A 14,428-nucleotide genomic window follows, 5' to 3' on the forward strand; every position below is an offset into this window, starting at 1 on the left:
GGGGCTCATTGAATATATTACTTTTTCTGGAAAACGGTTTTAGGATGCTTGATAAGAAAAGCGAGGGTTTTGATTCATACACATTGTTCATATCTCGTCTTTAGTCAACCTGACGCACTCGCTTCTGACCCAGTCGAAATCCCCCCTCGGCACCCTCCCACACAAGTTCCACTTCGGGTATCATCTCATCACCCGAGGACGCAGAACTCACACCATACTTTTGTCCCTCTCGGATCTTGATCCATTTGACCGTGGGAGTGGAAGCGTCTCGAGCCTCACCAGTCGGCTGGACACCGTCTTCGCCATGTCTCGCTGTGATGAGCATCCGAAGCATCTGCCCAACTAGCTCAATATCCGGTACTTCTGTGCCTGAGTCGGAAGGTAAGTTGGGCGACGTCACTACTTGGTTAGAAGTGAAGTTCCTATCCCGCTTATTTACCAGGCTAATGCTACTCTCGAGCAAGGCCAGGTCTGGCCACCACATGTCGAACTCGTACATATCTCTCAGGCTGTTAATGACCGTCTCTCTCCAGCTTATCGAGGGGAGACGCGAAAGCTGATAAACAACGTCCCAGTGTTCCTTGTTTGGCTGCGTCTCCGGTTTGAAGCCAACCCAGTACATCTGGGTAATATCCCAGATATCAGGATGCTCAAGCCCCACTTCCGAAGGATGGGAGGATGGCATTAGCTCACAGGCCCGCTTTGCACCACGGGCGCGCAAGAGATGCAATACTTCTGGTAGTCCGAAGTATGCTTCAGCAGCACGTGTTGGCGGACCCTGGCGTGGGTCGTATACCGTCTGGGACGCGACGGCCCGGGCTCGTGGTGGCCCTGGACTATATGCCCCTAGCAGATCGAGATGCATGTGTCGGCTTCCCTCCGCTGACGAGATAGCATTGTCGAGCACTGTAGTGGAATCTTTTGGATTTACCATGTTGTTGATGACCGCTTCTAGACCAACATCCAGCAGGAGTGCGGTGGTTCTTACTCTTCCCGCCATCGCCGCCGTGCTGAGGGCGAGGAGAGCACCGCTGTGCGGGAGGTAGTGCTTTTTGTATGCCTGCGCGATGCTGCATCCTTCGAGAGTAGCCAGGTGTGATAGCAAGCGATGAATTATGTCGTGACTTTGCTGGTCGTTCAAGGTCTTGTTGTTGGCCAAAAGGCAAAAAACATCCTTACCCTCTTTGGTACGGGCTCCGAGATCGGCTCCCTTGGAGATCAGATAGAATGCACGTTGCTCAGGATCCTGCTCCACTTGATTCGTATCCGCCGCGATCAGCAAAGGAGCAAGTCCCTTTCGGTCGCCCAGGTTGACATCTGGTGGGGGATCGTGGGCAAAGAAAATATCACAGGCAGATCTGAACTCTTCCTCGGAGTGGTAGATGGTGACCAGAAGGTGAAGAGGAGTCTCTTCAACGTAGTCATTCAGGACATCTAAGTTTGCCATCTTCGACACTATCTTCTGCAGGATGTAGAGGTAGGAGTCTGTATAGGCAAGCCGTGGGCCTGTGATCCTGGCCCACTGGTGGAGGACTTCAGACACATATATTAGTTCAGAGAACTTATCTGCCAATGGGTTCATCCTCACCTGTATCCTTGGATGTTCCGCGGGGGCCATCAACATCAGCTCCCGCATGTATGAAGGCGCACAAGGCACCTCCATTCCAGACCCCATCCTCTGCCGCTCTGACAGCCGGCGTGGTTCGCGGATATACCTCGTCTCTGTCCTCGAGATTAGCACCCGCCCCGCTTAGCAATGATACCAGCTCTGTCATCTGCTGGAGATGACTATCCCAGTCTCCGTGGCGGATCCAGTAGTGCCATGCCTGCCGTAAAGGACCATGATACTCGGGTTGATGAAAGGTCATCAGGTGAAGCATATTCCGTCCACGTGCATCCTTTGCCCTGCCGTTGGCTCCTTTGGGTAGAAGAAATCGCGCCACCTCAAGGTCTCCGTACCAGCTGCCAAGACCTAGGGCAGTTGTCGCATTGTCCGAATCATGATACGTGGCGTTGATATCGGCGCCGAGATCCAACAGGACCTCCATTGCTGGGGTGTTACGGAAGAAGGCCGCCCAATGGAATGGTGTTCCCATCGGTAGTTCGAAAGGGCTTGTATCCTTGGTCAGCAACGAGTGATATATGAGGGTTAGTTATACCATAACCCAGGTGAAACTTACTAATGAATCATGAGGCTTCTTCGCGCTGCGTACGCACCCTCCTCAGTTCTTTCGGGAACCATCAAGGCATTAACGTTGGCACCTCCCTCTCGGACAAAACGTGTCGCAACGGTCCGTGTGGAGCACTCGGGAAACATGAATAGCCAGTGCAAGGGTGTCAACTTGTCTCTGCGTGTTGTGATAGAGGCAACTGCACCCTGGTCCAGAAGATATTGGACCGTGCTCGTCTGCCCCGCTTGACAAGCTTTGTAGAGCGGCGTCTCAGCATTATCATTTGACACATCCACGGGCATCTTGTAATCTTCCACGAGCCATCGGACGACCTCGATTGACCCCAGTGCAGCTGCTACATGCAATATTGTATTGCCATTGATATCAACGAGCTTCTTGTTTGCTGTAAGCCATTCTTCTGCTCGTTTTCTATCCCGGGCGATAGCTAGAATGGTCGGCTTTCGAGTGAAGGAATCTCCACAGAAGCCACCTGAATCTCGAAACGTTTGCCTTGCAGCTTGTAGCTGATCCTTTGTGACCCTTGGCGAGGGCCTTTCAAACATATATCCCTCAGACACGGCCTGAAGCATCCATTTATCTAGTGTCTGCTCATCGAATACCGGAATCTGGCCATGGGCGTGCATGATCTGCGCGTATATTGCTCGGGCCGGCGAATACCCGCTTCGGGCAGCCTCAGTGATGTATGTGAGCAGTCGATCAAGGTACGACGGCTTCGCTCCGGTGATGCACTGGGCCATACCCAGGAGAACGTCACCGGCATGTCGCAAGGATGGGTCGCTCTGGGATTCGGCAAACTGCCGCTCAAGCTCTGCAAGAAGGGATGGATCCAAGCGATACCAGAATCTTGGACCTTGGTTGTGCGCTGGATCAATGATGCCGACATTGGGTGTGAGCTTGCGGGTATCCTGCGCCATGGCAAGCCTAGTATTCAGTTAGTCAACACCGTCAAGGTTAGACCAAAAAATAGAGAGGAGTATCTGAAATTACCAGGCCGCAAATGCCGGAATATCGAGCTTCAGCAACTCGGGGCTTGCCAGACTACGCTTCCAGGGATCCGTTGCCAGCAGCTGACGGAGGGCTTTGCTCACTTGCATTCGAAGCGGACTGGTGATAGATGGATCTTCTCTGAGCATGCCCAAAGCGACCTCGATTGGCTCCTCTCCAGGCATCTTTACTTTAACTGGCTCGCCGCGATTGATAAAGGTGGAAAGAATGAGCAGCCCCAAGCTGTAGGAGTCGAATCGGAACATGACTTCTGGGTTGAAAGCGTCGCCCTCCCATCGGGACATGTCGCTGGCTTCAGGCGCCCGCCAATCCTCAGTCCCATAATAACTATCGATACCGAGTTTGTCCTCCTTGGACTCCAGGTCGACGCAGACGCCGAAGTCGCTGATCTTGGCACACAGCGGGACTTTATCACTGCCTGCTGGGTCTTTGTAGATCAAGACATTGTCTGGTTTGACGTCTCCATGGACGATATGCAACCGGTGCAGCGCCTCGAGCCCCGAAACTACATCGAGCAACAGCTGATACTTCACGTCCAGAGGTTGGGCGCCAAGCAGCTTCTCGTTCTCAGGTTTGAGGAGGTCGGTCAGGGTCATCAACGCCTCCTCCACGAACAAGGCCGGTACTGGGGTATCGGGATAAGGGTAGTCGTATCCCCATGCGACCAGCTTGGCGATGTTGCGGTGGTTTCGGAGGTATGGATTGGACAGGGCCAGGACTTCCAACTCCAACGACCGTAGTTGTCTACGATAGTCAGACCCGGAGGCAAAGCTGGCGGTTCCCTCGCGAGACAGAAATACTTTGACACGTTTAATCACCAGCCCTTCGTTGCCGAAGAATCGGCCAGGGATTTCCTTGTATACTGTGAACTGGCCCCCGCTGCCAATCTTGACGGCGCGACGCTTCAGGTTGTAGGTCTGTAGGTGACGCGGTCCATGAATGCCGGTTCGCGATAGGATGCTGGTGAAGTCGGACACCGAGGTCAGCAAGGGATTTTCACCATTTCGCACGGCAGTGACTCTTTCCTCCAAGAGGTCTGTCGAAGCTGAATTGCTGTCATCATAGTCGATTTCGCCGTCGACCAAGCTGAGCGGGTCGAGATCTGGGGGCTCGGAGGTGTTGTCCAAAAGGTCATCGGGAGCAACGCTTGCTCCGCTATCGTCGAATTCCACATCGAGGGGATCTTCGTCGAAGGTATCCAGGGCCTCCTGCAGTAGTGCTGCGCTATCGTCGTTGAGTAAATCCATATTTCAAAGGAGGATGACGACTGAGTCGAAAGATCGGACCCTTTCGATTGCCAGGGTCCATTGTTAAAGAGGGCGGGATGTGGACTTCCCTTCCTTGCCGTGCGCATCGCACTTGTCACCTGCACTGGCGCTAGTGCTGACGCTATCCCCACTGATACGAGGCGGAGGCGGCAGCAAAGTGAAGCCATTCGCTGCGGTCTATAGTTTGTCTTTTATAAATATTTTCTCATTTTTTTTCGTCTTAATTGTCTCGAAATTCGTTCGGTTAGCGGCAGGAGATCTAAATAGTTTACTTAACTCGATGTATTCGGTTTCTGCCCAACGCATTGCCTTTCCTTGCTCTACTTGTGGTGAAACATAATAGCTGAAGCATATAGACACCCGGTTCAAGGTCTCCTGCTAATATTCAAGGGAACGTAGCCTCCCTACAACCCGCAAAGCAACAGCATCAGCTGATCTGATCCATCCTCCCCGTTCACATCTCCACAGTAATACAGATACCCCCGTCCGAGCCGGGCCCCGACAACAGCAGCTTGAGTCTGATCTTCAGAAGTTGGGGGGGAAACATGGCTTTCCGCTAGCGCGTCCTCGATCGGAACATAGAGCTTTTCCTGAGGCCTAGCATCCTTGACATGAAGCACCTTCATGCTGTACGGTTGGGGTAATGAGGATGTATCGATGTTTTCAGGCAAGAGACCCGACGGGTTGACTTGGAACATTGAGCGATGATAGTCGCCATTAATCCAGGGAAGGCCAAAGGTCGCGAAGAATTGCCGGAATTTGTCCATGGGTTTGAAGTTGGGAAAGTGCAGACCGACTATGACAAGACCGCCATGTTCGATGTATGCTCTAATTTTCGCGAGGACTTCTCGAGTCTGCCGGTTGGAGTCCGTAAGGCCTTCGTCTGTGATGATGATTGCATCGAAGGTGGTCTCAGCGATAGCTTTCAGGGCAGCGGATGCGGTTTTTGTGCGCTTGAGGGTGGCCACTTCTAAGAGCCGGTTGAAAAGGCTGGCATAGATTACATCGAGGTAGTCGCGATATGCGAGAGAGAGGAGAAGAATGTGGGGTCTCTCGGTTGCAGCCATGGTCATAAGATCGGTAGGATGAATACACTCAATGAAACAACGGAAAGATAGCCGACCTGTGACAGCACCAGACTAGTGTTTAACGATCCAAGTGACGATCACGGATGTGAGACCGGGTAGATAAACTGTGCGCAATCTTAGTTGACTGACTTGTTGTTGTTTTCGCCCTAAATTGACGAGGTGAAGGCAGAAGCCGCAGGGACGGCGGGGAGTTGACGGCAGAACCAGGGAAGGAACGACAAAGTGAAACCAACGCTATGCAAGCAAAAGGGTCCACTAAGCACAGAATAACTTCACTTGCTGCCCGTTTGTCGGTTAGGCCGCACTTCAGTTTCCTAAACTGAGCCTAATTGAAGCATCGGAGCGGAAAAGGTAGCATGTAACCAATGACATTCCACTCCCTCCCCACCCAGGGGTCTCGTAGTACTAGTTTAGTATCAGAATATTGAAACCAAACAGCAGCCACTAAACCCCACCACCAGCTCTACAGGAAAACAAGGAATGATATTTGATCGTAGATGTTGAGGTGGAGATGGGCGCACAAGAAGGGGAGCGTGCTGGCAGAAGAGCCGAAAACATGGCTCGCCGCCTACAGTTGACTATCTGCAGTAGCGAGCAAGGATCTGGACACATTTTATCCAAAAATTATTCATTGCTCTTCAGCTGTTTTGGACTGAGTACATGGCCTACGAGCAATTGTCAAGCTACTACTTACTATTCTGGAGAATGTTTGATCATTCCTGAACCAAAAATATATTTCCACACTATGAGCAAGCGCATGAAACAGTTAGTGGGATGTCTGGCCGGGAAATATCATCGTGGAATCATATAATCCTCGTTTGTATGTCTGCGGCATCTGAATACGAGGATGGTAGCTCATGATATACTTTCCATATTCCGTTTTCGGTTAGAAACTACCTGGATCAAGCATAGTGAAGTACGCAGGGGCTCCTCACGTCAGCGCTAGGACAACCTGTCAGACCTGCCGACATGACTCGTCTCCGGTCCCTGCGTAGTGGGTCTGACGGCAGCCCGGATATTAATACTTGCAAGTTGCCTTGCTGTTGCCCAGAGGGTGGTTTCGGTAGGCAAACGAAAACATAGGATACGAGGCTTGTCAAAAATGGATATCTATGGGACCGCAGTCACTGCCGTCCAGCAGGTCATCCAAGTGACCATTTTTATCAAGGGAGTCATTGCAGATGTCAAAGCCTACGACGATGATCGGGCCGCCATTCAGCTTCGACTGGACCTGCAGCTAACCTCGCTGGAATTCTTCCAGCGTCGCTTCTTGGACAAGAAGCGCGGTCTGATGCTTCCAGGACAGCTCCCCGAGTGGGTCGGCGAGGCGATCTGTAACCTCTTGCTGAAGATGGGTCGCGTCCTGGTGGAGTATCGCGCTCTAGTGAAAGAGTATGAGATCCTGGATGCCACGACCGCAGCCCTGGACCACGGCGACGATGCACTGCCGAAGGGAGAAAAATGGAAACAGTCATTCCTTGATCGGACCAAGGCCAAGGCCAAGGCAATCAAACAGAAAGGGTACGACTGGGCACTCTTCGACAAGAAAAAACTCCTGGCAGTCCTGGCGGAGTACAAAGAATGGACGGACAGTCTGCGGGACTTGATGCAGCACTTCTCCCAGGAGGCCTTGTACAGCCTGACGGATAGCTATGCAGAGAAATCCGCACCGACTGCGACCGAAGTGCAAGGAACAGGACTAGAAGAGGTAGTCAAGCGACAACAACTAGCATTCCTTCATGCTCCGGCCGACTTTCAACAGCTCGAGGGTACACTGACTGAGTCCGGCAATGCATCGGATGGGTTTCACTTGGGGTCGTGGAGTCACCAGGGCCAATCCACCCCTGTCGTCCTGGAATTTCGTCCATATGATCGCCGTCTGCGATATGGGGATCTTGACGAGGAGGAGATCGCAGAGCTGAAGGCGCCGCTACGGGACCTGGCTTATCTCCTTCAGAATGCCACGTTTTCTGAGGGTAAGGCGGCTGCCGCGGCGTCACAACCCACGATCTACTCCCTCCAGTGCCTGGGATATAAGGATGAGGTAGAAAACGAGCGGACCGTTTTCGCGTACCGACTACCAATTCACGACACTGACAATCAATCGAGCACCGTGCAGAACGGCCTGACGACCCTGCACAGCTTGATCAACCAGGTAGATCCTCAGACAAAGCGACCCACAAAGCCATCGCTTGAGGATCGCTTCGCCATTGCACACTCCCTCGCACTGACCACTCTCAACGTACACGGTTCGCTCTGGTTGCACAAGAACATTTGGAGTCGGGGTATTCTCTTATTTGAGCAGACCCAGGACAATGCCGTCGAGCTTATGTCCAAACTCTCCCTCGCCACGACCGCGACAGCCAGCAAAGATGGACCACGACAACCGCGCCTGCGCGCATTCCTCGGTGACTGGGGTTATGCCCGACCAGTCGAAGGCGCGACTGACATGCGCATGGATTTCGAGATCGAACCTAACTTTTACCGCCACCCCGACCGCCAGGGCGATCCCAGGCGACCGTTCTCTCGGCTCCACGATATATATGCGTTGGGAGTGGTTTTGTTAGAGATTGGGCTTTGGAAGACCGTGTCTCGCCTGTTTGAAACGCGCATTAAAGAGGGCCAGCGTACTGGCAAACTACCCAAGTCACGAGACATCTGTGCTGCCTTAACATCTCTGGCTCAACGGGACTTGCCCAAAGAGATGGGCAGCGCCTATGCTTCAGCGGTCGTGGCCTGTCTTAGTGGCAATTTTCGCAAGGGCAGTGATCCGGAACTGTCTCTGGACTTTAGCCAAAAGGTGGTGGAATGTGTAGCCGAGGGTTTGCGGCTCTGACGTTGGTTCGAACCAGTGCTTCTATATAATCAGTAGCATATAGCGGAATGAAAGACCATATGATTCTCCTATTTGAGTATACCTGGCACAGTACACTAATTCCACTCGAGGGTGAACTTGCAAGTATGGTATAATATACACCATGGTCATTTGTGAATCAGTGTTTCCCAATTGCGCTTGTTGACCAAGACTGGAGTGCATCATAGCTACCTTAGTGTCTTTCGAACTAATATCAGAATCCCACGTATGGCTCCCCTGACAAGGAATATACCCTGGGACGTCGGAGTGACTTCGTTTTCCTGATCATGGGGCCATCTGGCCTTCGCCCCCAATCGACCAGCAATGCCCCTCGATAGGGAACACCGACAAATGAGGTCTTCTCATTCGGAACCGCCCTCCGACGAGACTCTCAACTTTTTCGCTATCATGAACCGGCTAACATCGGCAGAGACATGAAGTCAGTGACAGAGCTAAATGTAGCTGCCTGGTGCTGTCAGCTTACGGACCCATCCCGACGGAAAGCAGAGAGCAATCTCCGTGCTGATCCGGATCATGAATGCTTAGCCCTGTCTTATGCTACCTTCCAGAAGCGTACATGATGTCTCATCCTGATGTGCTGATTTGGTGAGGTTTCCCAATTCTATTGGGAAGATTTCGTAGCAAGTAAGGGGAAACAGGAATCCTTCGAGCAAATGTTGGAGGATGTGTACATGATAGAGAGTGGATTGGATGCTAACTAGGCTACGCGATAATTTTGATCGCAATTGGTCCTGTCTGATCCTCCACCTCGAACTTGTCCACATCCCCTCCCAGGATGTAGTTCCCTTGTTCAATTTCCTCGTCAGTCGGTCGCTCATCAAACGAGCACAAATAATTTCCTCCCTGCGACCACGTGTGTAGGTCCTTCCCCTTCAGATCGCCTTCCACATCACCCCAGCACCACCACAAGACCTCACATCGACCCGGGTTAACCTTGATCTCAAACTCCTCTCCCGGTATAATATCCTCTGGGCGCAGAGTGGAATGTTCAAATATCCGGTTAAGAGATATTTCATAAGGGACCACAATGTCCGTACCATCTGCCGGGATAGTGAGGAGGCGGTACCCTCTTTCGAACAGGCTTGGCCCTTCGAAATGATCACGATAGTGGGGTCGAATAATCCCCAAATCGATCATTCGCTGGGGATCCTGCTTGGAGGTGAGGCCGGGGCCAAAGATGCCAATTTCCAGGCCTTCACCTGCAAACACCGACCGGTCGGCGGCGATGGTGACGGATCGGCCCGGGCGCGTGGAATGGATGATGCGGGCGCGGACAAACACGTCAAGAGACTGGGAAGAGGACAGGGACAAGGTCGGCGAACTTGTCGTTATGGTAATGGCCACAGTGACTCTATCATCCGCAGAGGGAGAGGCCATTGTGGGAATGGTACAGAGAGCAAAGTTGGATGAGACTGCAAGCAAGACACTGATGGCAACAAGGAAAGTTGAGGAGTAGCGAAGTGGCCTATCAGGCAGGCAGGTACTAATTAAGTGGAAAAAAGCTGGTTTCGTTTGTCAGCCCGACCAGCAGCAGAATAAGTCACCAAAAGACACAGCCTGGTCGATATGGCCCCCAAGACCCTGGCCCCCAGACCCTGCGTAGGATTATCCACGCTCTCGTCTCGCCTTGTATGGCTCGCAAGGCTACGGTTGCGGGACTTTTGTTATTTGTCGCTGGGAAAGACATCAGCATGGCCCCCAGAAGGATTGATCCAGCTCGAAACTCGGCCCAGACGGCACTTCGGATGGTAGGAAAGGCAAGTTGGCAAGATTCTTGAAGGCCGCGAAGGGCTCTTAAAACCAGAGCCATTTCCTGGACATATCAGGGTTCTATCTACACACATTCCTTTATTTCGCATCACCCCGACACTCGTTATTCTCCTGTTTCTGTAAGCTCTCGTTGACCGAAGCACAATGCTCTCTTTATATCAAGTTTTCTCTGCGGGCGCTGCCCTTCTGCTTTACTCGAACGGCGCCTCCGCTGCTCCTACGGCTAGGACTTCTTCAGTCTCTTACATTGAAAAGTATGCCAGTTGTGATGCCTCTCAAGTGCAAAAGCTTGAGAAGGCGTTCACGGATGTGCATACCCTGGTCACGCTGGCCGAGACCATAGATACATCCAAGCATCCGTAAGTGAGCCGGACGGCGAAAGATGCCGCCGAATTAGTATGTTGCTGATATTGGAATGTGCCATAGATGGTCAAACTACTTCCGTACCAAGGGTGCTGGCAAAACGGAAGACGAAAAGTATGCAAAGGGGATGTGGAAGGCCATTGCTTCCCCGAACTTCAAGATCACAGTTACCTGCGCCGCGAGTGACAACGCAGCCTGCAAGAGTGGAAGGTCTGTATGCAACTTTAGAATCACATTCAAACTACTGGGAAGGGATTGAAGGACTAACAACGAGTATAGTATCGCCTACGCTGACCCTACGCCGGGTAAAAACGACATGACCGTGTGTCCGGTCTTCTTCAAGAGCGATACTCCGGAATCGAAGAACAACTTGGACTCAAGACACATGCATGCACCGGAAGGAGAACGTCCCAGTCGCAAAGGACCGAAGAAGGAATACTGGTGTGAGGACCACAAGTCCATTAAATGGTACGAAGTGGCAGCTCAGCATATTCTTCATGAGATGACCCACTTCGATTCTGTGGGTAAGCAGGCCGGCTTACCTGAATACACGTAAGTCCTGAATTGAGTGCATTGTGAAGACCGTTATTGGGGCACTATTTAACTTCTTCACAGCGGCAAGGATGGCGTCAAAGCGCATGGAACCGACGATTGGAAGACGACCAACTACATCAAGAATGCCCGGCTTCTCGCGACGAATTGGCAGAAGGACGAGGCGAAGTGCGAGAAAAACAATGAGATGCCTCCTTACCGGAATGCCGATAACATCGCCATCTCGGCCTTGGGTGAGTCAATCTATTCATCTGCAGATAAACTTTGGGTTCCGCTAACACTCTGAAGAATGGTATTTCACCAAACACTGTCCTCTTGAAGCCAGTATTCCCTTGTAAGGGCCAATGCCACCGGAGACCTTATGCAATACAGCTTCCATTCATTCCTTTTGCACCGTGCGGACTCTGCTCGATTTCGGTGCTGGCTATGCCCCTATCTTTCTATCATTCTTGTCTAACTACCTGCCTTTTTATATATATTCGTTTATCGTCTTTATCAATATACTACTACGTTGAGACTTGATGTTGTAGCTGTTGGGCGGGCTCTGTATGAAGACATATTACTGGGCCACAACACCGACGACCCGTAGAAAAACCTTGTTCTTGCTAGGCATTTTGACTGTACCGTGCGTTTTACTGAAGCAGTCAAGAAATTATGCGGGGAAGCCTAAAGAATTCTTTTCATTATGAAATGGTTGAGATTGTAACCGCAGTTATATAAATTCCGATCTTGATTAATTGCCGTCGTAATGTAGTGTATAATAGGGATGGATGCTTTGCATGACTTTTCCCCACGAAGCGGGTTGGGCATGGATCTGGATTGTGAAGACTGGCAGACGATTAATTAACTTTTGCCTCTCGACTAACAGACTTCTATAGAGTGTGCATAATTGCCGACAGTTACCGTTGCGTTCACATTCTACCGTTGACCCTCACATGAATTTATTAGCAGTCATCCCCCGGAATTTCTGTTTTGGGGTCGCGGACATTAAAAGCGAGCGGTAATAACAAGGCACCGGTCGCAAGGGAGCTGCCGATCGGGAAGGGATCGTCAATCCCATTCATGTGTCAATCCGAGCAGAGTCTCTTCTGATACATAGGCCACATCAATAAAGAGAGGTGATTGCCATTAGTTTTGCGTATCGCGACTTCCCTATAGCTGTTGAATCCTTGATGCGTCGAATGGTTTCACTCCACCATCCCTTCCGTCTGAGATCACTTGGCCCTTTCCCGTGTGAAACCACCAACAACCAATATCTCACAGAATGTCTAGTGGCGAGCATGAGTAGAACTTCCGAGTCTTCTATATGACATGGAAAATAATCTGGCAATGATGACAGGTCGCCGCATTCCTTGCGTTCATTGTTCTTGAGGCCTTATTCATGTTCCTCGTTAGCACTGGGTATTGAGGGGGAACCTCGATAACCCCAGCCTTAGTTCTTCATAGGCGGAGACCAAGGTTTTTCGTTGGAAGTTAGAAAGCATCGGCAACACGAAGCGTACCTGCAAGTGGACGGTTCGATGCCACGCGAGTGACAAGGGGGGGAAACCCAACGCGCAGGATCTACGCGTCTGTCGCACTGATCCTGAACCAGACCGCTGGGGCTAGAGAACCTTCGACGCAAAACCATCTGGACGCATGGGGTGTATCACTAAGCGAAGTACCAGTCAAAGCTGCGTAATCCACAAGACTCGTCTTCAAGGTCTTCCGAATATGGATCACACACGAGGCTTGACGTTTCATAGGAGTCAAGGGATGTTTTCTCTGGGAATAACCGGCCGAGCAATGCGGGAAATCCATCCACTCTCCTGCCGCAGATATCAATGGTCTATGCCGAAACTCAAACTATATGCTCGTCGATCGGACCTGTCATACACGCGACCTGATCAGTATCATCCCTGCCAAAGTTTCTAGAAGCCACCTAGCGGGGACAAAGTCCTCACCGACTTGGTGATTCGCTTGTCCGTGCCGGACCCGACCGCGGACAAGGCAGCTCGGAACCATAAATGCGCATGGACGGCAGCCCATGCTGGATGCATCACTTTCCAGTGGTGGAGAAGAATACATGACACCCTTGCATGGGGTTCTTCGGGGAAGACTATAAGTAAGGCCTGGGGATGGGGTGCCATGTGGCGAGAAGTCAGAATGCCACTTTCGATGCACCAGAATTAACCCACTGCTTCAATTTGCAACATGGAACACCATCACAGTTCATGCCCTCTACCGCGTCATGTCGATCGCAAATCCCTCTATACAGATCTTGGGGCGCGCGTTCGCTACCTCCAGCAGTTCATTGGCTTCACTGCCGGTAAGTACTCCTCCAAGAGCGAGACAGACCGGAAGTTATCACTGACACGAAGTCCAGACGATGTTATTGCACTGAACAAGGGATCCAAATACATCAAGCCACTCGCTCCCACTCTGGTCGATCGCGTATACTCCAAGCTCCTGGAGGCGGATATCACAGCCCGCGCATTCCAGACACGGAGCACAACCACGGAGCAGGATCTGGACGAGTATCCTAAGTTTAAAAGCCCCTATATGCAATGTCGCCGAATGTTTCTCCGCTGGTACATCACCCGAATATGCTCTGATCCGACTAAGATTGAATTCTGGTCGTACCTGGATAAAGTCGGGTAATGTTGCCGTGGATATGATTATCTGGATCTACCAACTAACAGCTGAACTAGACGTATGCATCGGGGAAAAGACCGCATGATCTCCTTTGATGTGGAATATATCCATATCGGGGCTTGTCTGGGCTTCATTCAAGATGTGCTCATCGAAGGAGTCATGGGGTGCGAGAAAATGTCCTTCCCTTTTCGAGTGGCGCTGGTCCGGGCACTGGGGAAAGTCATCTGGATTCAGAACGACCTATTCGCTCGGTGGCGAGTTACGGACGGCGCCGAGTTCGAGATGGAGATCGAGGCAGCCCATCGAGATCCGGAACCGACGCCGAAGGCGACGAGTGTGAAAACCAATCCACGCGATCGGCAGGAGGATGAGGCCAGTAGCTTATGCAGTACCCCGTCGTCGCGGAGAGAATCAGCCAGCATCATCTCCAACCCTCCGTCGACGGCACCCACATCCATCAACACTAGCTCACAGCAAGGGGCCACGGACTCTCCAGCTTGCCCATTCTCCCCAGATTATGCACCATCCTACGAAACAAAAGTATGGTCCGACACCGCGTCACGTCGCTGCTCCAGGTGACACGAGGAACACAAGGCAGGAAAAGAATTGACGAGGCCTATCTGTACATATGTGTAATACCAGCCGGTGTAAATTGCGCGAGGGTTACATTGGAATCTGGAA

The 14,428-nt window shown here is 51.6% G+C and overlaps 6 protein-coding genes across 6 annotated transcripts; 3 read left to right on the forward strand and 3 right to left on the reverse strand.

The window, feature by feature from the left end:
• Window positions 1–100: 100 nt before the first annotated feature.
• ASPBRDRAFT_138020 (uncharacterized protein) lies at window positions 101–4,444 on the reverse strand (the record flags this gene model as incomplete). Its single annotated transcript, XM_067618953.1, has 4 exons — window positions 101–1,533; window positions 1,589–2,112; window positions 2,181–3,113; window positions 3,180–4,444. 4 exons carry the CDS (start codon window positions 4,442–4,444, stop codon window positions 101–103), a joined length of 4,155 nt encoding a protein of 1,384 aa, XP_067473669.1.
• Window positions 4,445–4,693: 249 nt separating this feature from the next.
• On the reverse strand, window positions 4,694–5,740 carry ASPBRDRAFT_49054 (uncharacterized protein). Its single transcript, XM_067626235.1, has one exon. The coding sequence runs from the start codon at window positions 5,530–5,532 to the stop codon at window positions 4,870–4,872; it is 663 nt and encodes a 220-aa protein (XP_067473670.1). The 5' UTR covers window positions 5,533–5,740; the 3' UTR covers window positions 4,694–4,869.
• An 847-nt stretch (window positions 5,741–6,587) lies between these two features.
• ASPBRDRAFT_49055 (uncharacterized protein) lies at window positions 6,588–8,457 on the forward strand. Its single transcript, XM_067626236.1, has one exon. The coding sequence runs from the start codon at window positions 6,656–6,658 to the stop codon at window positions 8,387–8,389; it is 1,734 nt and encodes a 577-aa protein (XP_067473671.1). The 5' UTR covers window positions 6,588–6,655; the 3' UTR covers window positions 8,390–8,457.
• A 646-nt stretch (window positions 8,458–9,103) lies between these two features.
• Window positions 9,104–9,863, reverse strand: ASPBRDRAFT_49056 (uncharacterized protein). Its single transcript, XM_067626237.1, has one exon. The coding sequence runs from the start codon at window positions 9,803–9,805 to the stop codon at window positions 9,131–9,133; it is 675 nt and encodes a 224-aa protein (XP_067473672.1). The 5' UTR covers window positions 9,806–9,863; the 3' UTR covers window positions 9,104–9,130.
• Window positions 9,864–10,212: 349 nt separating this feature from the next.
• ASPBRDRAFT_49057 (uncharacterized protein) lies at window positions 10,213–11,775 on the forward strand. The gene is made up of 5 exons (XM_067626238.1): window positions 10,213–10,557; window positions 10,625–10,771; window positions 10,841–11,113; window positions 11,177–11,346; window positions 11,402–11,775. Exons 1-5 carry the CDS (start codon window positions 10,343–10,345, stop codon window positions 11,449–11,451), a joined length of 855 nt encoding a protein of 284 aa, XP_067473673.1. The 5' UTR covers window positions 10,213–10,342; the 3' UTR covers window positions 11,452–11,775.
• A 1,531-nt stretch (window positions 11,776–13,306) lies between these two features.
• Window positions 13,307–14,326, forward strand: ASPBRDRAFT_137966 (protoglobin family protein; the record flags this gene model as incomplete). The annotated part of the gene is made up of 3 exons (XM_067618950.1): window positions 13,307–13,421; window positions 13,479–13,749; window positions 13,804–14,326. The coding sequence occupies 3 exons, from the start codon at window positions 13,307–13,309 to the stop codon at window positions 14,324–14,326; spliced, it is 909 nt and encodes a 302-aa protein (XP_067473674.1).
• Window positions 14,327–14,428: the final 102 nt, after the last annotated feature.

The sequence above is a fragment of the Aspergillus brasiliensis genome (assembly GCF_001889945.1).
Source record: "Aspergillus brasiliensis CBS 101740 unplaced genomic scaffold ASPBRscaffold_21, whole genome shotgun sequence".
NCBI lineage: Eukaryota > Fungi > Ascomycota > Eurotiomycetes > Eurotiales > Aspergillaceae > Aspergillus > Aspergillus brasiliensis.

Coding starts and splice junctions, on each gene's coding strand:
- ASPBRDRAFT_49056 (XM_067626237.1), bottom strand. CDS start 9,805: ATGGCCTCTCCCTCTGCGGATGATAGAGTCACTGTGGCCATTACCATA.
- ASPBRDRAFT_49057 (XM_067626238.1), top strand. CDS start 10,343: ATGCTCTCTTTATATCAAGTTTTCTCTGCGGGCGCTGCCCTTCTGCTT. Junction 11,114..11,176: donor GCCGGCTTACCTGAATACAC/GTAAGTCCTGAA, acceptor ACTTCTTCACAG/CGGCAAGGATGGCGTCAAAG. Junction 11,347..11,401: donor CATCGCCATCTCGGCCTTGG/GTGAGTCAATCT, acceptor AACACTCTGAAG/AATGGTATTTCACCAAACAC.
- ASPBRDRAFT_49054 (XM_067626235.1), bottom strand. CDS start 5,532: ATGGCTGCAACCGAGAGACCCCACATTCTTCTCCTCTCTCTCGCATAT.
- ASPBRDRAFT_49055 (XM_067626236.1), top strand. CDS start 6,656: ATGGATATCTATGGGACCGCAGTCACTGCCGTCCAGCAGGTCATCCAA.